The sequence below is a fragment of the Rana temporaria genome, chromosome 1 (genome assembly GCF_905171775.1).
Source record: "Rana temporaria chromosome 1, aRanTem1.1, whole genome shotgun sequence".
In the NCBI taxonomy this organism is placed as follows: domain Eukaryota; kingdom Metazoa; phylum Chordata; class Amphibia; order Anura; family Ranidae; genus Rana; species Rana temporaria.
In genome coordinates this window covers 253,742,534-253,764,148 of record NC_053489.1, presented here as the reverse complement: position 1 = coordinate 253,764,148, position 21,615 = coordinate 253,742,534, and the positions used below count along the sequence as shown (strand labels likewise).

The 21,615-nt window shown below is 44.8% G+C and overlaps 1 protein-coding gene across 2 annotated transcripts in view; it reads left to right on the top strand.

The window, feature by feature from the left end:
- The window catches only part of LOC120940965 (osteocalcin 2-like), a 194,125-nt gene that overhangs the window by 150,742 nt on the left and 21,768 nt on the right, over nucleotides 1-21,615 (top strand). For both annotated transcript variants that reach the window (XM_040354156.1, XM_040354145.1), the window contains 2 exons: nucleotides 11,671-11,849; nucleotides 16,072-16,151. In XM_040354156.1, the coding sequence (XP_040210090.1) occupies nucleotides 11,671-11,849; nucleotides 16,072-16,151 (259 nt within the window). The remainder of the gene's footprint in view (nucleotides 1-11,670; nucleotides 11,850-16,071; nucleotides 16,152-21,615) is intronic.

The window sequence follows — 21,615 nt, the reverse complement described above, 5'->3', positions numbered from 1 at the left end:
AGCGCCAAATCTGCGTATTGCTCAAGGCCCAAAAAGGCACAGAGTTACTGCACCTAGTAGTGCATAACACAGAGCTTAGCAAAGTGTGCTCTGCAGCGATGAGCAACGCTGTATCCTGGCCTAGGCCAACAAGGCCCAGGCCTAGGGCAGCACTCTGCAGGGGGGAAGCATGGAAAGAGTCCCCGCCGGCTTATACTACACTGTTAGTGTAACACAAGCTGCTTCTAATTTCGACTGTCCTATCTTCCTGGACCACAAACCTTCCTCACTGTGCTATATGTTTTATGTTTTCTGCTGCACCATTGGCATGGTTATATCTTCTTAGTCCTCTCCATAAAATTATCAGAAATTGTTGCTTAAAGTAGAACTATAGGCAACACTTTGGATAGAGTAAGGGAGGGTTATAGCCCCTGACAGTTTATTGTTTTACCATCCTTGTCCCATTGCAGAGATTTCCCTTTACTTCCTGCCCCATAGCCAAACAGGAAGTGAGAAGAAATGTATGCAAATTATGGGAATCCAACCCCCCCCCCCCCCGGCCCTAAGAACTAATGTCCTCACTCGAAAATTTCAGGGCAGGTCTTAAACAGAAAGGGGCGTGGCATTGACAGGAAGGGGTGGGCCATATTTAAATTAGGGGGTGCAAGGGTTTAGTCAGGCCTAGGGCAGCACAAAACGTAAATTACATAGGGCACAGAAAAAAAAGCAGCACAGGGGTCAGTACTTACTTATCTCCCCCAATGTAACCATCTATTGCTCACCTCTGTGACCTCCACCCACAGCTCACCTATGCCCCAATCCACAGTTCATCTCCTTCTTCCCCTGTCCACAGTTCCCCTCTTATTTCTGCCAAAACAACGCCCCCCCTCCCGGCCGCACATTACCACTTCTCTTCTCCCTCTGCAGCACACCTCTTTTTGCCCCATCCCCAGCACATCACTTCTTTCCCCCATCCCCAGCACATCACTTCTTTCCCCCATCCCCAGCACATCACTTCTTTCCCCCATCCCCAGCACATCACTTCTTTCCCCCATCCCCAGCACATCACTTCTATGCCCCATCCCCAGCACATCACTTCTATGCCCCATCCCCAGCATATCACTTCTTTCCCCCATCCCCAGCACATCACTTCTATGCCCCATCCCCAGCACATCACTTCTTTCCCCCATCCCCAGCACACCACTTCTTTCCCCCATCCCCAGCACATCACTTCTGTCCCCCATCCCTAGCACATCACTTCTTTCCCCCATCCCTAGCACATCACCTCTATCCCCCATCCCCTTCTATCCATCACCTATGCCCCCATCCACAGTTCATCTCCTTTTTCCCCTGTCCACAGCTCCCCTCTTCTTTCCGTCAAAACAACGCCCCCCCCCCCTCCCGGCCGCACATTACCACTTCTTTCCTCCCTCTGCAGCACACCTCTTTTTGCCCCATCCCCAGCACATCACTTCTTTCCCCCATCCCCAGCACATTACTGATTTCCCCCATCCCCAGCACATCACGTTTTCCCCCATCCCCAGCACATCACTTCTTTCCCCTATCCCCAGCACATCACGTTTTCCCCCATCCCCAGCACATCACTTCTATCCCCCATCCCCAGCACATCACTTCTTTCCCCCTATCCCCAGCACATCACTTCTTTCCCCCATCCCCAGCACATCACTTCTTTCCCCCATTCCCAGCACATCACTTCTATGCCCCATCCCCAGCACATCACTTCTTTCCCCCATTCCCAGCACATCACTTCTATGCCCCATCCCCAGCACATCACTTCTTTGCCCCATCCCTAGCACATCACTTCTTTCCCCCATCCCCAGCACATCACTTCTATGCCCCATCCCCAGCACATCACTTCTTTCCCCCATCCCCAGCACATCACTTTTTTCCCCCATGCCCAGCACAGCACTTCTATCCCCCATCCCCAGCACACCACTTCTTTCCCCCATCCCCAGCACATCACGTATTTCCACAATCCCTAGCACATCACGTCTTTCCCCCATCCCCAGCACATCACGTCTTTCCCCCATCCCCAGCACATCACGTCTTTCCCCCATCCCCAGCACATCACTTTTTTCCCCCATCCCCAGCACATCACTTCTTTCCCCCATCCCCAGCACATCACTTATATCCCCCATCCCCAGCACATCACTTCTATCCCCCATCCCCAGCACATCACTTCTTTCCCCCGTCCCCAGCACATCACTTTTTTCCCTGTCCCCAGCACTCCACTGTACCTCTGCCCAGAGCTCAATTCTGCACCTTAGTACCCCCTGTCAACAACTAAACTCTGCACTCCCCTCCCCCCCCACATCCACAGCTTACACCCCCAGTCCACAGTTACAGCTTGTCTCTACCCTCCTTCCACATTTCACTTTTGCACCCAAATCCACAGCTCTCATCTCTTCAACCCTCCAACTTTTGCCTCTTCACCCCCTGCTACCTCTCAACAACCTACCAACTCTTGTCACTGTACCACCTGCCCCCCTCCCCTTCCCACTACTCAGCTCTCACTTTGTACAACCTCTCCCCCTTTCCAGCTCTCACCTCTTCTCACAAATTCCCCCCCACTGTGGTTCACAGCTGTCACCTCCCCGACCAATGCCTCTGTGCACAACCACTCGCCCTCCCTTTTCCCTCTCCCTCTATAGCTTTCGCTCACCTCCTCTTAAAAGCTTGCAGTGTAGCTGTTCATGGTCTGTTGCGTGCGCCAGCTTTTTTTCAACACAGTGTAGTCTCGACTCCCGTTCTGCCCTGCCTCGCCTCGCCCACCCTGCTCTCCTTGTCTTGCCCCGCCTGTGAGATGTGTGTAGCATGGAGCAAAGGAGGAGTTTTAGAACACTGCACTTGGCTCTGAGCTACACAAGTGGGGCGGGGCGGGAGCCGACTCTCGAAGCACCTGAGGAACTTAAAAAAATGCAGTGGTTGCAGAGTGGGGACTTGGGGCACCCACTAACACATGTACTGCTATACACATGTCCTGAGTGCCTGACACAGAAGCCGGGGGAGGAAGCGAGTAGTGCAAATACTTCTACTGCCTTCTGTGTTCAGCAACAGGATGCAAAGGACAGGGCTGCCAGAGGTGGCAGAACGCATTGCCGCAACAAAAAAGCCCTGAGTAACAAGGTAAAATGTGTTGCTTTAAAGGGTCACTAAAGGAAAAAAAAAATTTGGCTGAAATGACTGTTTACAGGGTATAGAGACATAATAGTTAACTGATTCCTTTTAAAAATGATTAAAAATAGATAAAAACCAATCATATAATGAACCTACAGTTTAGTTTAGTTTTTTGTTTCCTGGTTTTCTGATGTACAGAGACAAAGAGCCAATAAAGGGCAGTGAAGGTTTTGTAAAACGAAACTGGATTGGTGCTAAGGGGTTTTAGACACACCTCCTTGATTAGTCACCACAGTGAGAAATCTCCCAGTATTGTGGTGATCAGGAAACAGACAACCAGGAAGTGTCCAGAACAGAGAGGAATTACAGCAACATCAAAGCAAAAACTAACAATGAGGACATGAAACCAGGACTGCAGTAAGGTAAAGAAAGCTATTTAGCTAAAAAAAAAAAATCCTTTAGTGACCCTTTAAGGTGTATCTGTGGTCAAAATGTGAAATCATATATTTTTTTCTACATTGTTTTTCATTTATTTCTAGCCTATGCCTATTATTCTGCACGATTTTGAAGTTTGAAAACATACTTTTCGAAGAATCCCATGTAATTGCTTTTTTGGTTTCTGTGACTTGTATTCACTATACCCTGGGAGTAGGCACTGCTGTGTCACACATTTCACAGAGCCTGCCTTCTGAACTACAGACGTCATGAAAGGAGAAGTTTCAGGAGGCACTATAGGGATATGTAGTCTGTAGAAATTGAACGTAAACTAAACGTAAACATGCAGGGAATCTAAGAAGTTGTGGAAATAGATAGGCAGCAGACAGGCAGAACTCAGAGCTAATGCGCGTCCGTCCTGAGGGAGGAAGCCACTCAATAGAGGAAACCAGGGGAGGACCTGTCCTGGAGAGGACCAAGCAGAAGGCTGGTATCTCGGTGAAGGCCTGGTGACTTTATTGGAGGATGCACTGAAGCCTATGTTACTTTACAGTGTGCCGGGTCGGCTTAAAGGTTTTAAACTGTAAGGCTGGATATCTGAATGCTAAATCCTGTGGCAGAGGATTACTGTACAGTTCAACTTCATCGCACTAAAGTCTGTGGCAGAGACTGTTATTCTTTTTTTGTTCGTGCATCACCCCGGCTGCTAAGCTGGTGAGAGGGGCCTATCCAGGTGAGCAATACCCACTCGAAGGAAAGTGGTGAGTGTGACTTTTGAAGCTTAAAAGCTCCCCAGTGATCTGCACTGAGTGCCTGAACCTTCCCCTGACCCTCCATTCCTCTACCTGTGCAAGTTTGTGTGAATACAGCTTAACAAAAAGGATTTTCAACTTGTGTGGGCATTGAGGTTTCTACAGACTTTGGATTCCCCTAGACAACGAATGGTGAGGTAACGTGCAGGCCCAAATCTAAACCAGCAGCTCCTTCGGGGGTAGTGCTACATATAGCTTTTGTTTCTCTTTTTTAATCAACCAAAACCTTACAATAAAAACCAATGTATCACAGAAGGATTCAGCAAAGTGAAAGATCATGAAAACCAGCAAACAATGGTAATTAGTAAAAGAAAATGAAGGATACAAAACAAATGTGTTACAGCCATGAAACGTGAAAGTGGGATTTAAGTACACTAATTACTTCACTGATGACTATATGAAAAGTCCTGGACATGCACCGTGGGCAGCCCCTAAGGTTAGCATTAGTTTAGTCAAGGGGTTAGGTAAATAAAATCAAAGTGTAAAACAGCATAATGAATGGGCAGTCATGATTCTACAGGGCTCACAAGCCTCTTGTGTTTACAAGGCAGTAATTAACCTACAAGTTCTAATTATATAGAAAACTGGCAAAAACCTAGTAAGATTTTTTTCATATCTTAGAGTGTAGGATATTAATACAAGTTGCCACCTGCAGTACCGCATTAATTCTAATTCTCATTGGCATTAGGAGTCGAGCAATTTAGAGAGATTACAGTGCGTATTTTGGAAGAACAAAAAAATCTGCTGACATTGATCACAAAACACTTTGAAGAGTATGGAAAATCATGAGTGAGAAGATTATATACAATTTTTATTTAATATAAAACACATAAATATACATACCTCAATCCTGATTACCGTATATCTGGATTGACACAATTTATGCCAAAAGAGATGGGGAATCTATTAAAATTCATAGTGATCTTTAAAAATATTTTCAAATTCAGGGTGGAATTATGTCAGAAGTTAACAAATCCCTTAAGTTTGGTTGGATGGGAGATATGTTGTTAATGCTTAATGCACATAGGCATGTTTAATATTAGTTTGCTAGTATTTAGAGAATCATATTTCAAGTGGACATTTCCCCCCCCCCCCCCCCCCCCCCAAAAAAATGAATCCACTGTTGCATGCTACTAAGCAAGCTGTTCGACAATCATTCACCTTTTTTCTACTTTTTTCTCTTAAAGACTACCAGGTACTTCTAGGCAGTGGTGAAATATCCCTGGCTGCAAAGATGTCCCCTGGAAAGGCCATGTCACTGCTGCCCTCCCCAGGAGATATCATTGTAAAGCTGCTAAATTTTGTAAGATCTTGCAGGTAGACTTTTCTTCCATACTTTCGCTACAATGAACACACAGGGGGGAAAAGAAACAAGGATTCCTGGGCATGTGCAAGATGTATGCATGTCATCGGTGAGTTGGCAAAGGGAACCCAGAAGAGATGCCGGCCTACGAAGATATATTTTCTATTTAAATGCCAGGGAGCAGGAAGATAAGGCAAGGGGAGAAATAATGCAAAGCATACTATACTAAAAAAGTGAACAAGGCACAAGTAAGTAACATTTTTGGCCTAAGTAGACTGTAAATGTGTATTCAGAATCTCGAGAAGGGGGGGGGGGGGCATGCTGATTGTACCCAAGTCTGATGCCTCGTCGGGAAAACTGCCGTGACAGCTTTGGCCGGGAAAACTGGCCGTGTGTATGCTCCATGGCAATTTTCCCCACAGACGATAGGTCGGCTCGGCTGCGCAAAATCACGTAATATAACGTGATTTTGCATTTCAGTCACTAGGGGCCCGCGCCCCCTGCTCGCCCCTGGTGCAGGCGCGCACGTGCCCGGCGGGCACTATTACCACCGGGCACCCACAATCGCTCGTTACAGAGCGAGAATTGTCAGTTAAAGCGTCGCAGTGCCGAATTGCAAAAAGTGGCCCGGTCATTGACCAGCAAAATGGTCCGGGGCTGAAGTGGTTAACCCAGCAGTTTTCCTAAGCATACACACAGCCGGGTTTCCAGGCCAGAGCTCTCATGGCAGTTTTCCTGCCAGGAAAACCGGTCGTGTGTAGGGGGAAAAAGCTGCCAAGCTGGTTCTCGGCTTTCCCCCTCGGGTTTCCTGGCGGTAAAAACTCTTTACCGCTGGGAAACCCAATCTTGTGTACGAGGCATTTCAGTTGATTGACAATCAGCCTGCCCATAGATGAATCGAGTCCCCGCAGTTTCCTGCTGAACCAACCAAGATTTGATCCATCTATCCTGTATAATAATAATAATAATAATAATAATCTATGGCAAGCTTAATGTTACATGTTACACCCTTGTAGTTCAATGACACTTCCTCCAGCTTTTAAACAGAAAGCCCGTACAGAGGTACGGGCAAGAAAGCTGGAGGAAATGTCTACAGGCCTGACATTGCACCTGTGATCCATTTGTAGCGCTACCCCCTCAGGAGCCGCTGATTGATTTGGGATCGGCGTATTAAGTTACCTCTATGCAGTGTCTAGGGGTGAAGGTAGTGAGTAGAGCAGTAATCGAATGTCCAATCTGTAGATTCTTGGCCCAACACGACCAACACATCAACTTGAGAGAGACAGGATAGGTTAATGAAAATAGAGTAACTTTTCAGTATCAGACTTTGGATAAAGAAAGCAGTCCTGCCTTCTGTAGTTGAGTAAGTATGTCGCCACTCTAATCGGAGTGGGTGAAGTGCCCCTGGACAGACCCCTGCCACAGGCCTGGCAGCCAGAGCGTCACTTGAGGTTTCTGGGAGGAACAAGTCTCTGCCACAGACTTGGCTCTGATTGAATGCTGAGACCTCTGCCACAGGCCTAGTGCAAGGTTGAGTTAAATGATAGAGCGAATCCTCCCAGTAAATCACGTTGGGGTCACCGGTGACAATGTGATGTACCTGTCAATGTCCGGTCAAAAGATCCCCGATGGTTCGTTCAAGCCTGTTTGGATAACCTGCCTCCGGGTTCTCCTCAAGCCGATCCCCCAATCGAACAGCATACAGCCTGGGATCTTCTCGAAAGAAGTGGGGACCCAATAAGTCACTGGGGCCCCTTGGTAGCATCAGCTGCTCCAGGCCAGGAGGGCCCAGAGTCGGGAACTCCGCGTAGCGACCCCAGGCCAGGTAGGCCATAGTTATGGGGCCCGTGATGTGCGCACACCCTAAAGGTGGGTGCCGCACCCGGAACCCACGAAGAACCCAGAACAACGGCCTCCGCCACAGAAATACCCCTCCCCAGCATGCCCCGCGAGGGAAAACTCCTCTAATTGGCTGCTGAGAAGAAGCGGACCTCTCTGGCGCCACCTGTCGCCCAGAGATGAAACTGCATTCCTGGAACGCAGACTGACCCACAGAACAATCCAGATTTGGCGACAGCCAAATTTGACAAAATCAAGAATGAGAGCAACATAACTCTCTCATCCCCCACTAGATTTAACATAGCGTCCTTTCTGAAAGTAAAGGGGCGCTACACATTGATTGAGGGTGCATTGCTTTGCAGGCTCCTGTAAAAAATATTATGATTGCATATTTTTTTTCTGCAAAAATATGAGCAGGTTGAACAAAAAAAATTACCTCATTCCCCTATCCACACACTCAATGAATCCTTCCCACTGAGTTATTGTATTCTGACAGTGGGGAGTCTTCCCTGCTATGAGAATACACTGATCTGTGGTGCTAACTAAAGCTGGCAAGACTGATCGATAGGGAAAAACCTAACATGCTGGTTGCACAGAAGTAGATTGGTAGACCGAATTTTGTACAACCAACCTGCCCATACATGGCTCGGAAATTAAGTCGGTCCCTGCTGAACTGGCTGAATTTTGATTCATGTTTGGTCAGCACTAGTGCTACAGGGGACCAGCAGATCAATGCTCTCAGAATTTGGTGCAGGAATCAGGAGAGATAGGTATTTACTTATTGTTTTCTGAAAGTACAGCTTTTTATGAAGTTTAGTTATTGCCACAGAGTGATTTAGTTTAAAAGGAATATGAAAGGGAAGAAACACCCTGCTTTATTCGGCACAGACAGTAGCACAGAGCTGGTAATCAAGGGGGAGGAATGTTTATGGATTTGGGGGTAGCTATGTACTATGAACACCCTGTAGTTACAAGAAAGCAGGCAATGCATATTGTAATGCTAGGGTGGAAATTCAGCTCACTATTACACTATGGTGGTTGACTATTACACTTTGCACTGCAAGTGCACTTTCAAGTGCAGTCGCTGTAGATCTGAGAGGGACATGCAAGGAAAATAAAAAACAGCATTTTTGCTTGCACATGAATGGATGATAAATCAGCAGAGCTTCCCCTAATTTCAGAGATTCCCCTCAGATCTACAGCAATCTACAGCGACTGCACTTACAAGTGCACTTGTAGTGCAGACTGGATTTCCTTTTTGTAAATCAACCCCTATATGTACCTGATAAACTGGGTCACCAGATAATCCTACTGGCAGCAAGCATAAAAGTTGTCACAAATGTTCCCACTAAGGATTTACTTACATACATAAATTTAGATTCATGTACTTTACATCAGTCTGTAATGTATGTAATGTACGTAGAGGGTTATATAATCTTCTCTACTGTTATGCTTAATAGATTAGAATATTCATAAATAAGCAACATTATACAGATGATCAGAAAATATTATTAAAGCCAGTAGGCAGATCATATCATTGAGCATGTAGTTTAGAATGGGAATCATGAATATGCATTGTACATCTGAATCCATAATCACTGGCTTGGAAGGAGTGTAAAGTGCAGTGCACATATATTGTCTCTTTGTGCAAGTGATTTTAAATATACATTATTTAATTGTGCTTCATGTTACCTGATTTATGTATTAATGATGAAAAAAAGTTGTACGAATGGCCAAAATACAGGAGTATGAGTTTTTAAAGTAGGTATAAAACCACACTCAGCCTCTTTGTAACCACTGTCTACATGCCTCCAAAAGCCTTTTTCAGGGCAGGATTCCTGATAGCAAAAACAGTGGAACATTTCTAAATAATGGGTGGTAAGATGGCCATTGAAAGTCCCCATTAGAAGCCAATGTGACAGGATGACAATGCAGGACATAACTGGAAGACTGACACAAAGAATTTTCACCCTATAAGGGCCCTTTCACACAGACGTGTCCATGTACGGGCTCCACTTTGCTTCTCAGGGATCGCTCCGTCGATCCCCGCTGAGCAAGCAGATGACAGGTCGGTCTCTGCACACTGTGCAGGGACCGACCTGTCAGAGCGCCGCTCTCCCCTATGGGAGATCGGATGAAGACTGACCGTAGAGTCTACCTTTATCCGATCCGCCAGACGGATGGTAAATAGGGTTTCCATCCGTCACACTTTAGGGTGACTGATTTACTGGCTGGAGTGTTCAGTTTCAAATTCCGCTTTGTGCATTTACATACTTCCATAGACCCAGTCTGTCCATACATTTGGCAACTTGGCTCATCCACAGGCAGTTTAACTCTTCAATAAGACACTTAAAGCGGAGGTCCCACTTAAAAAAAAATATTAAAAGCCAGCAGCTACAAATACAGCAGCTGCTGACTTTTAATATATGGACACTTACCTGTCCATGGTGCCCGCAATGTCAGCAGCCGAGGCCAGCAATCGTTCGGCTCTCGGCTGCCCCTGCCGCCATCCTCGGTGAGGGAATCAGGAAATTAAGCATGGCGGCTTCACTTCCCGGTTCCCTACTGCGCGTCTTCACTGGTCCCTGCTGTGTTCTGGGAGCGTGTGTCTCCCAGAATTCAGCGGGGGCACAGAGTAGGCACCGGAAGTGGCGTAGATCACCTAAGTGATCTATGCCAGGAAGTGGGAGCAAATACCTGTATTAGACAGGTATCTGCTCCCCCCTCCCCCTGAAAGGTGCCAAATGTGACACCAGAAGGGGAGAGGGTTTCAAAAAGTGGAAGTTCCATTTTTGGGTGGAATTCCACTTTAACCTCCCTGGCGGTATGATTATTTCAGATTTTAGGTGCTAAAAGCGGTACCATTATTTGCAAGGAAATTTGGCGTTTTATACTGTAGGCCTGTAATTCTTAGGAATAACTCACTTAAATCTGTCCAAACAAGAGTCTTGTAGGCATCCGGGTATGATATTTTTTTTAAAAACTAAGTTATAAATTATAATATAATAAATAATTATTAATAATTATAACAAATAATAATATAATTATGATAAAAATTATTCAATAATGTAATCAACTCAAAATCACTGAAATTTGCTCAGTTGCAGAATTGTCGCTGTCATTATTTTTATTTTTTTATGACGAATTTCCCCACAAATCGCTATCGCTCAATTCTGCAAGTGATTATAATTTATTATCGCTGTTTTCTAGCTGCTCTAAAACAATTTTTGACATAAAGGGACACTTTTGGATGCTATGGACAATCTACAGTTTTCAGGCAGAAAGAAACGTTTTTATTATATAAAAGAACATGTAGGGCACTGGGCAGACCACTAGGGACAAGGGGGGTGTGTATTTTTTACATACAGTACTGTAATCTGTAAGATTACAGTATACTGTATGTAAGGTGTTTGTTTACCTTTTTGAATTTGGCGCCGTTCTCTGCCCCGTGCGTCGTAACATCGCAGGGAATGGAGATCGGCGGCACACAGAGGCACTGTGTGAATCGAGTGAGGACCCGCTCGCTCACACAGCGCAGTGGCATCGCTGGATCCAGGGACAAGGTAAGTAAACACTCCCTGTGGATTCAGCGAGGCGAGCCCGAGTCTGACTCGGGGTTACCGATCGTAGCACAGAAATTTAACCCCGAGTCAGACACGGGAATACTGCCAGGGGGGTTAAGTTGAATCCGGTGTAATTTGACTTTAGACAATTGCAGTACAGATGGTGTTTTTCCAGTCTTTTGGAGTGTAGGAAGACCGTGAGGTTGATTTTCTAAAACTGGAGAGTGCAAAACCTGGTGCAGCTGTACACGGTAGACAATCAGCTTCCAACTTCAGCTTGTTCAGTTAAGCTTTGCCAAAAAAATGGAAGCTGATTGGTTTCTGTGCAGAGCTGCACCAGATTTTGCACTCTCCAGTTTTAGTAAATAAACCCCAATGACTTTCCCAAGCCTTGTCTCTACAGAACATTAACATTGATTGAGACGACATGGAGGGAATCAGGGGGGTCTGGCTAGGACTGAACTAACTAGCACTAAACAGGTGGGGAGGACGAAGGGAGATACCACATTGCATAGTAAATAAGATGTAGTTACTCTAAACCGCTACTGAGTATCAGCATACCACAGAACAATGATAACCAGATACAATAATTATTTTTCAGCTGAAAACGCAATTGATTATGGCCCTGCAGATGACCTAGAGAAGCAAGAAATGGGCTGTGGTGCCTGGACAGAGATTACCTCCACTTCCAGCACTGAATGGAAAAGTAGCTGTAGTGATTCTCAGTCTGCTGAAAATGCCGGGAAGATGCAATGTACACTTATACCACCATATCACCAGGTATAGAACTGCCAGGAGCAAATGTTATCTTCAGTTAAAAAATATATGTCCAAATAATCAATAGATTCAGATTTATAAGAACTATAGTATGTGCAAATCTCAACTTTTTTTACATTTAGCATGGCTTGTCTGTGTAATACAGACACCTAGTTCTGCCAACAAAATCTATATAGGTATACAACAATGTACATGCTCACTATGTTCCCTGCGCTTATTATAAATTGCAGAGCTAGTGAGTCAGTCTACAGTAAGTGAATTTAATCATGCTTGGGACAAACATAGACCTATATTTAAATTAGAGGTCCACCCTAAAAATAAAAATAAAAAAAATAGCCAAAAAGGCTCAAAAAACAAACAAAAAAAACTATTTTATAAATGCCAGAAAAGGCTGTTACTAGGCAGATCGTCCTAATCTGCCTCTTCCTCGTCCACGGTGTGCCCATTCACAAAAAGCCGCGTGACTCGCGTGAAACTTTTTTTTACCGCCGGACCTCGGCTTCAAGCAAAAAAAGTTAAAAAAAAAAAAGGTACATTTCTATGATAGACATTTAGGCCCGGATTCTCAAAAGAGATACGACGGCGTATCTCCAGATACGCCGTCCTATCTCTGCGTTGTGCCGTCGTATCTATGCGCCTGATTCTTAGAATCAGTTACGCATAGATATCTATTAGGTCCGACAGGCATAAGTCTCTTACGCCGTCGGATCGTAACTGCATATTTACGCTGGCCGCTAGGGGCGTGTGCGCTGATTTACGCGTCAAAATATGTAAATCAGCTAGATACGCGAATTCACGAACGTACACCCGGCCGACGCAGTAAAGTTACGCCGTTTACGTTAGGCTTTTCCCGGCGTAAAGTTACCCCTGCTATATGGTGGCGTAAGTGCGGCGCACCAATGTTAAGTATGGCCGTCGTTCCCGCGACGAAATTTGAAATGTTTACGTTGTTTGCGTAAGTCGTCCGTGAATGGGGCTGGACGTCATTTACGTACAGGCCGAAACCAATACGTCCTTGCGGCGTACTTTGACGCAAAGCACACTGGGATATTCCACGGACGGCGCATGCGCCGTAAGTGAAAAACGTCAATCACGTCGGGTCATGGATAATTTACATAACACACGCCCACCTCTTCACAATTTGAATTAGACGGGCTTACGTCGGCCGATTTACGCTACGCCGCCGCAACTTACGGAGCAAGTGCTTTGAGAATACTGCACTTGCCCATCTAAGTTGCGGAGGCGTAACGTAAATCAGATACGTTACGCCCGCACAAAGTTACGCGCTCCTACGAGAATCTGGCCCTTAGGGTTGATATTTGTAAACAGACTCTTATTGTGTCTGCAGGAGAGACATTCACATGCAAACATCAGCACATTATTAGGAAACGTTTTTTTTTGTTTTTTTTTTCCAATAAGGAAAACAGTGTTTACTATTTGTCCAATGCATAAGAAATTGTCACATACGTGAACAATTCCTCACAGAGACCCTGTTTTTAAAACTGGTTCAGTGCTTGAGTGGTTCATATTTCATTATTAAATGCATGTTGGTTAGTACCCCTGAGACAAGTGGTAGGTTTGCAGTTGTGCCATACTCTTTCCATTTTCAGATGATGGATTGAACAGTGCTCCGTGAGATGTTCAAAGATTGGGATCATCTATTATAACCTAACCCTGCTTTAACCACTTCACCCCCGGACCATTTGGCTGGCCAATGACCGGGCCACTTTTTGTGATTCAGCACTGCGCCGCTTTAACTGACAATTGCGCGGTCATGCGACGTGGCTCCCAAACAAAATTGGCGTCCTTTTTTCCCCACAAATAAAGCTTTCCTTTGGTGGTATTTGATCACCTCTGCAGTTTTTATTTTTTGAGCTATAAACAAAAAAGAGCAACAATTTTGAAAAATATGCAATATTTTTTACTTTTTGCTATAATAAATATCCCGCAAAAATATATAAAAAAAATGTTTTTTCCTCAGTTTAGGCCGATACGTATTCTTCTACATATCGGTTTGTGCAAAAGTTATAGCGTCTACAAAATAGGGATAGTTTTATGGTATTTTTATTAATAGTTTTTTTTTTTACTAGTAATGGTGGCGATCAGCGATTTTTATCGTGACTGCGACATTATGGTAAACACATCGGACACTTTTGACACCATTTTGAGTCCATTGTCTTTAATAAATCAACCCCATGTCTCAAATTGAGTATTTAGGAAAAGGAAATCTATGGGCACAGCATACACTTTAATTTTATAACATCAGCATTAAATAGCAAATGAATCTTGGTGTGAAGGAAGTCATACTAAAGCGCTATATGACCTTACTTCCTATGTGGGTCATATAATAGAGGTGAGAGCATTGTGAGCACAGCACTGGAGTTGGGGGTAAGATATATGTTTGATGACGTATCACAAAAAACATGAATAAATGTAATGAACTTTATTTGAAACATTAGGAGGAACCAAGGTGGAAACAAAGGAGACAGAGACTGTTTATTTATACACAAGAATTTTACATTGCTTTTTGAACACCCATTCAATCCCATTCCAGTGCGGGGGGGGGGGGGGGGGAAGGTTCCTGCACCCTTTCATGCAAATCCAATGCGAGTATGGCTCAATTCACATTGCACAGACATTGCATGTGATCGGCACACCATTGAGGTGCGAATCATGTGCGATGTCTGTGTTTGCAATAGCGTGAACCCAGAATTTACTGGATTTCCTGCATACTATGCAGCTTCTCCTCTTTTGTATACTTTCAATTTCTAAGGACTACATACCCCATGGTACCCTGCAAACAGAAATCCCTGTACTGGCTTTGTAGATTATCTGTATGCTTTGCAGCTTCCCCTCTGCCGATTCCTTTGATTTACATACAATTTCTGTAGGAGACTTACGTCGGTCGTATCTTGGCAAAATTCAGGCTCACATTTGGACTTACGATGGCGTATCAGTAGATACGTTGGCGTAAGTCTTTGTGAATCCGGGCCCATGTCTCTATACCCTGTAAACAGTCATTTCAGCAAAAAAAAATGTTTCCTTTACAACTCCTTTCATCATGCCCCGTACACACCATCACTTTATGTCAGGGATCCTCAAACTACGGCCCTCCAGCTGTTCTAGAACTACACATCCCATGAGGCATTGCAACACACTAACATTCACAGACATGACTAGGCATGATGGGAATTGTAGTTCCTGAACAACTGGAGGGCCGTAGTTTGAAGACCCCTGCTTTATGTGATGAAAAAAAATGACGTTTTTAAAAACGTCACTTTAAATGACCGTGTGTGGGGGAAAACGTTGTTTTATGTCTTGTAAAAAACGACCAAAAAAAATTGAAGCATGCTTCAATTTTATGTGTCGTTTTTCAAAACGTAATTTTTTACTTCACAGAAATTGCCCGTGTGTAGCAAACAACGTAATTTAAAAAGACGTTTTTACACCCACGCATGCCCAGAAGCTAGTTATGAAGCGAGCTTCAATGGAAAAAACGTGGTGAACGTAACCTCGCTTTGCTAGAACATTGTGAAAAAACTATGGTGTGTAGGCAACTTCGTCTTTGAAAATTTAAGTTTCAAAAACGTCGTTTTTTACTTCACAGAAAATGTCGTTTTTTTTCATCACATAAAGTGATGGTGTGTATGCGGCATTAGTTTACAAATCTCAAGATTGTTCAGAGTAATATGAGTAGGCTAGAAATTATTGAAATACAACATGGAAATTAATATATGGTTTTACATTTTTGGCCAGCGATTTGATTTAACACTTATCTTCTGATCTGCGTTATTCCGGGTACGTGACTCACATTTTTGAAGGCTGTAAGTGAAATCCGTCAGCTCCGATTACTATTTTGAACAAACTGCAATTAGGCTGATGTAAGAGTGTTTATTCTAGTTTACTTTATTCGGAATTCTAAGTATTCCACTGCAGCCATTTTCTACAGAGCTTCTGACATGTGAGGTTACTGGGTCTGCTTTGTGAACTTTGTTATGTCTAACATTCTGTCTTCACTTGATCTATTACAAATCCCATTGAAATGTGTAAATCTGACTGCTGGCTGATAGGAACTTCTTAGTAATGATATTCTGATCCTTGCATATAAAAAACCTGGTGTGACTGCGAGAAGCCCACAGCGGGTATGTTCAGAGTTTTACTTTATGTCTGAATCACACTACTTGTTCTTAATGGGGCAATAATCAGACTATCAATGTGGTTTCAGGTTTATGCGGATGGTCCCAGCTTGACTTATGAATATGCAAATAGCAGCCAGGATGTGATACAAGCTGTGCAAAACATCAGGTAGGCAGGTATTTTGCTGATATTAACCAATTTTGACATGAATATCTGCATTTGATTAGACTCTCATGCAAATAGGAATATATTATTTCATTAAACGACCACCAGGTGAAAAGGATTCCCACGCTGTTTTATATTGTCAAAATCGAAATATTTATCTGGCACGATAATGTACAAGCTGCAAGGAAAAAATGTTTTTTTTTTTGTACATTTAGTTTAGTACAAAATCTATTCTTTCATGAGCTTGATATTTTATTATTTCACAAACAAGCATTTGCTTGAAAAGCACAAAATGATTCTATTGCTTGGCAACACTATGCTCTGTGTAGATTACAGTTTGGAGAGTTGTGACGTTTTAGGATTTTTTTAGGGTTTTTCCATGAATGGCTTCTAAAACGTGATTCAATCTTCAAGTGAAAATAAAAAAAGTTATATTTAACCAGCAAATGTAACTCTACAAGGCCTCATGGACGCCTAAAAACACTGCATTTTCAGGCATTTGGTATTTAGTTTAGTCTGTAAATGCACCTCTATGTTAGACATGAAGGGGGGGGGGGGATTTGGGACTTTATATGAGGCATAGGACTTGTAGGTCCAGTGTCTCCATCCCTGTATAGCAATTAAGCTGGAAGAAAGGTTGGGACTTTAAATGAAACATGCACCTAAAAGAGTGATAACGGACAATGGGTGTCTGACCAATAGGATGCATATTACAACTGTACTAGCTGAATCTCTATACCCAGCACACAGGACAGTAATACATAATAATAATATTTATTTCATATATTCATATATATATATACATATAATACATTATAGCATAAAAGCATTACAGTACTTGGTAATAGTATAAAAAAATTAAGGCAGATTAATCCATACATCACATGATAACCATATACATGTTATGATTGTTACAGCATAATACATTTAAAAATAGTAAGATGATCCCATGAAGTACATGATAATGGCATCGGAATAGCTTGACGCCTTTCGTGCAACTCTGCACTCTTCAGGAGCTTAAGCTAAGAAGTATTTGAAATTAATAAAATATATAAACTGTTGGTACAGGGTCTAAAATGAACTTTGGGTGTGTATAGGGGGAAGAAGGTAAAGACAATATAAACTAGTGTGGGACATAATAAAAACATGTCCCAAGACTTACAAATCACCTGCGGGTCTAATTGGTAGCGAGATGGGCTGCAAGCTGGCCGAACAAGTCAACAGTAGCGGGAACTGAGGGGGTATATCCCCAAAATAGGTGTTGAAGAGGACCCTCAGAGGACATGTCCCTGGGGGTGGGGTACCCCATGGATGGTGAAATGAGAAGTGATAGGTGTAATCGTGAAAACATCTATAAAGGGTAAAAAACGTGATAGTGTAAGTAGACTGTACTATGTAATATGCTAACTAGGTAGGCATAAAGCAAAACCAGTATAATGCATCAAAAACATGAAAGTAAGATGTAAGATGCATGTTTCATTTAAAGTCCCAACCTTCCTTCCAGCTTAATTGCACCTCTATGTTAGTCTATTGCCTCGTTTCCACTGAGCGGATCGGTTCGGTACGGTACGCTTTTTTTTGTGTTTTTTCTATTATGAAAGCGTGCCATAAAAGCGAACCGTACCGGACCATTCTGGGTCCTGCTTCAGATGTGGGGCCATAGAGAATGGAACGGTTCCATTAGGGCGGACCTACAAATACATCTCACTGATTGGTGGATGTGCTAGGCTTTTTTTCTAAACCTTGCATGGTCCCGGATGGTCCGATTTGCAGTGGAAATGCTCTGCAGAATAGACCGGTCCATTCTAACCCGTTCCATTCTAAGCGACCCGAACCGATCCGCTCAGTGGAAACGAGGCATATGTGTCCATGCACACATAGGCGTTTACAGGCGGATTAACCACTTCCATACAGGGCACTTATACACCCTCCCGCCCAGACCAATTTTCAGCTTTCAGCGCTGTTGCACTTTGACAATTGCGCGGCCATGCTACACTGTACCCAAACTAAATTTTTATCATTTTGTTCCCACAAATAGAGATTTATTTTGATGGTATTTTATCACCTCTGGGATTTTTATGTTCTGCTAAAAAAATAAAACAATTACCGAAAATTTAGAAAAAAAAACTTGTAAAAAAGTATGTTTTCTCCTTCACTGATGGTACTGCACTGACGGGCACTGATAAGGTGGCACTGATGGGCACCAATAAGGTGCCACTGATGATGGGCACTAATATGCAGCACTGATAGGTGGCACTGATATGCAGCACGGATGGGCACTGATAGGCTGCACGGATGGGCACTGATAGGAGGCACGGATGGGCACTGATAGGCGGCATGGATGGGCACGAATAGGCGGCATGGATGAGCACGGATAGGCGACACGGATGGGCACTAATTGGCAGCATGGATGGGCACTGATAGGCGGCATAGATGGGCACTAATAGGTGGCAAGGATGGGCATGTATGGGCACTGATAGGTGGCATGGATGGGCACTGATGTACTGTAATGTGTTGTACTAATGGATGCCAATCAGTGGCAAACAATAATGCCTGCCAATCAGTGATGCCCATTGTGGGCACTGATTGGTATCCATTGTGGGCACTGATTGGCATCCATTATACATTTCTGATTGACATTCCTGGTGGTCTAGGGTGGCATACCTGTGGTGGGCATCCTTGGTGGTCTGGTGGCATCCCTGGTGGTCCAGTGTTGGCATCCTTGGGGGGGCTGCACTGATAATCGTTCAGCACAAACCCCCCCTGTCAGAGGAGCAGCCAATCAGCTCTCCTCTACTAGCTTCTTACAGACGCGAGTGAGGAAAAGCTGATTACCGACTTTTCCTGTTTACATTGTGAACAGCCGTGATTGGACACGGCTGATCACGTGGTAAAGAGTCTCCATTCAGAGACTCTTTACCTAGATCCGTGTTGCGGGGTGTCAGATTGACACCCCGCAACAACGATTGCCGCGATGCGCGCCCCCGGGGGCGCGCAGCAGCTCAATATCCTGAAGACGTCATATGACGTCCAGTCAGGATATTGAAACCACTTTGCCACCGTAATTTTGAAGAAGGAGCTTTTATAGGCTAAAAAAATAAATAAATAAAAACACCACCAAAGGCACATTTAGGAGAGGCGCTGAAGAGCAGAAAAAACACTGAAAGAGCCCAAGCGAGTGTAGGCGTATTTAGACGTGTTTGAAAAATCAATATTCTGACCAATGGAATCTATTAACACTCAGATGCTTGACATGCCTAAACGTGTATGCAATACTATATTGGCACAGTTTTTAAGCAGCTTTTTTCCTGCCAGGAGTTCTGGTGTTCAGAGGAGCAATACAGATATCCTGTGTGTATAAGGCTTAATAGGCTTTTAAAAATTATAGTGATTAATAAATGTAGGTTAACCTCTAGCATAAGATATTTGTGACGGTATCGGTATGATATCCCCGTCAACGTTCCCTTCTTCCCATAACGAAAATCACCCCAATATTCCACGAGGAGGGATATCCCTGGAATCGCCCAGAAAACCACACATGAGACCAGCTTACTGCTAGAACAACACAGACTTTAATGTTATAACACACACAGCTTATATGTCATTTCCAAAACTGTTACAATGACAAATCTCCGCCCCCCTCACACTGGGGCTTCCATACAGATGACTAAGTAGACACGACGGGGCCGATGCTGAAACACATTTTCTTTAGACAATGACATCAATGACGCTGAGCACTAGCTGTACTGAATACATCAACCAGACCGCTCGACCCCGCATATAGGGAGATAATTACCACAATGAAGCAATCAGAATAATTAACACAAGCCACTTAAACCCAGCTCTCCTTCACACAACACAATAGATCAATTAACCTTTAGAAATAGTGAGGGGACATTAGCACATCAATAACCTGGCTAGCAGGGAGCAGTAAACTGAGACCTATAGGCAAATGTATCACAATGGCCCCCCTTTTGCTCCCTGCTCCGGCAAACCCGGTTGGACCTTCCCTGGTCCAGTAGGGTTGACGGGTTCAGAGCTATTAGTCAGAGGTTAACTCCGTTTGGCATGACTGACCTCCCTTGGCAACTGCTTCAGACTCAGGTATGTCACCGGGTCGTCAGATCACACGCCGGTCAGTCCCCAAGTCTTTGTGCGATCTGCAAAGTCACCAGAAGTCAGTGTGAAGACAGCGAATGGGTCTGTGCGCCGCCGTCTAGGTGTCCCGCTATGGGAGGGGGTAGGTTATGGCTCTGAAGTGACAATCCCAGGAGATTCATAAAAAGAAAAAGTTATATTTGTTGAAATGCTGTAGCACTGGTGCTCAGAGTCCGGGGGGGGGGGGGGGAATCAGAGCCCCATAAGGTCAGCCACCCCCTGCTCCCTCCGCAGCCGCCGGTTCTCCTCTTGGAGCTTCTCCAGCTCCATCTCCAGTTCATGCTGCTGTGACCTCAGGTGGTTGTTCTCCTCCTCCATGCGGCTTATGCACTCCTCCAGCTCTATGTACTCACGGATCAGCTCCTGCTTGCTCATGTCCTGCAGGCTCTCCACGTGGTCCTTCATCATCAGGAACTGGGTGGTGGTGTAAGGGGCCACCGGTGGGCCCTTGGCGAACATCTCGGCACGCATCTGGGACGCCCGCTGCGACTCCCTCTCCTCCAGTCGCTTCTTCTCCTCCCAGGTCAGCTTGTTATACGGCTTCCAGGACCTCTTCTTCTTGAAGGGTGGCCGGCGGTGCCTCTTTCTGCCCAGCTCCCTCCAGGGCCCCTCCGGCTCAGGGCTGTCGCCCATGACCAGCTGACAATGGTGTTCCCTGTTGTCCGTAATAACAGATTGTACCATGAGGGCTTCGTAAGGGGTGCCCAATGGTTCTTCCTGACCCAGCTCCTTTGGATCCCAAGCCGAGTCTACACAATGGGCTGCTGCTGGTGGGCGGTACCCAGGTTGAGACCAAGTTGACCTGGTGTTGTCACTCAGGGGGCAATTCTGCTTGAAGTGACCCAGCTGTTTGCACCGGAAGCAGCGTTGTTTGTTGTCCTCCTGGCGTGGATAGCGAGGGCTAGATGTCACCGGTCTGTTAGGAGGTTGGTATCTAGCGGTTGGTGGGTGTGAGGGCACCGTTTGTGGTGGAGGTTGTTCCTGTGGTGTGACCTGGTTCGTCTTGCGAGTATCTGCATATTCATCCGCCAACTTCGCGGCCTCTGGTAGAGTCATGGGCCTGCGATCTCTCACCCAATCCTTGACGTCCGTCTGGATGTGATTGTAAAATTGCTCCAGGAGCATTAGTTGCAAAATTTCCTCTGCGGTGGTGGCCTGGCTGCTGTTAGCCCAGTTAGAGGCCGACCGGGACAATTGGCATGCCCATTCCGCATAAGAGTCTTTCGTGGTTTTGCGTGAGTCCCTGAACTTCTGTCGGTGGGACTCTGGGGTTACTGCATAACGAGCCAGGAGCACTTCTTTAACCCGG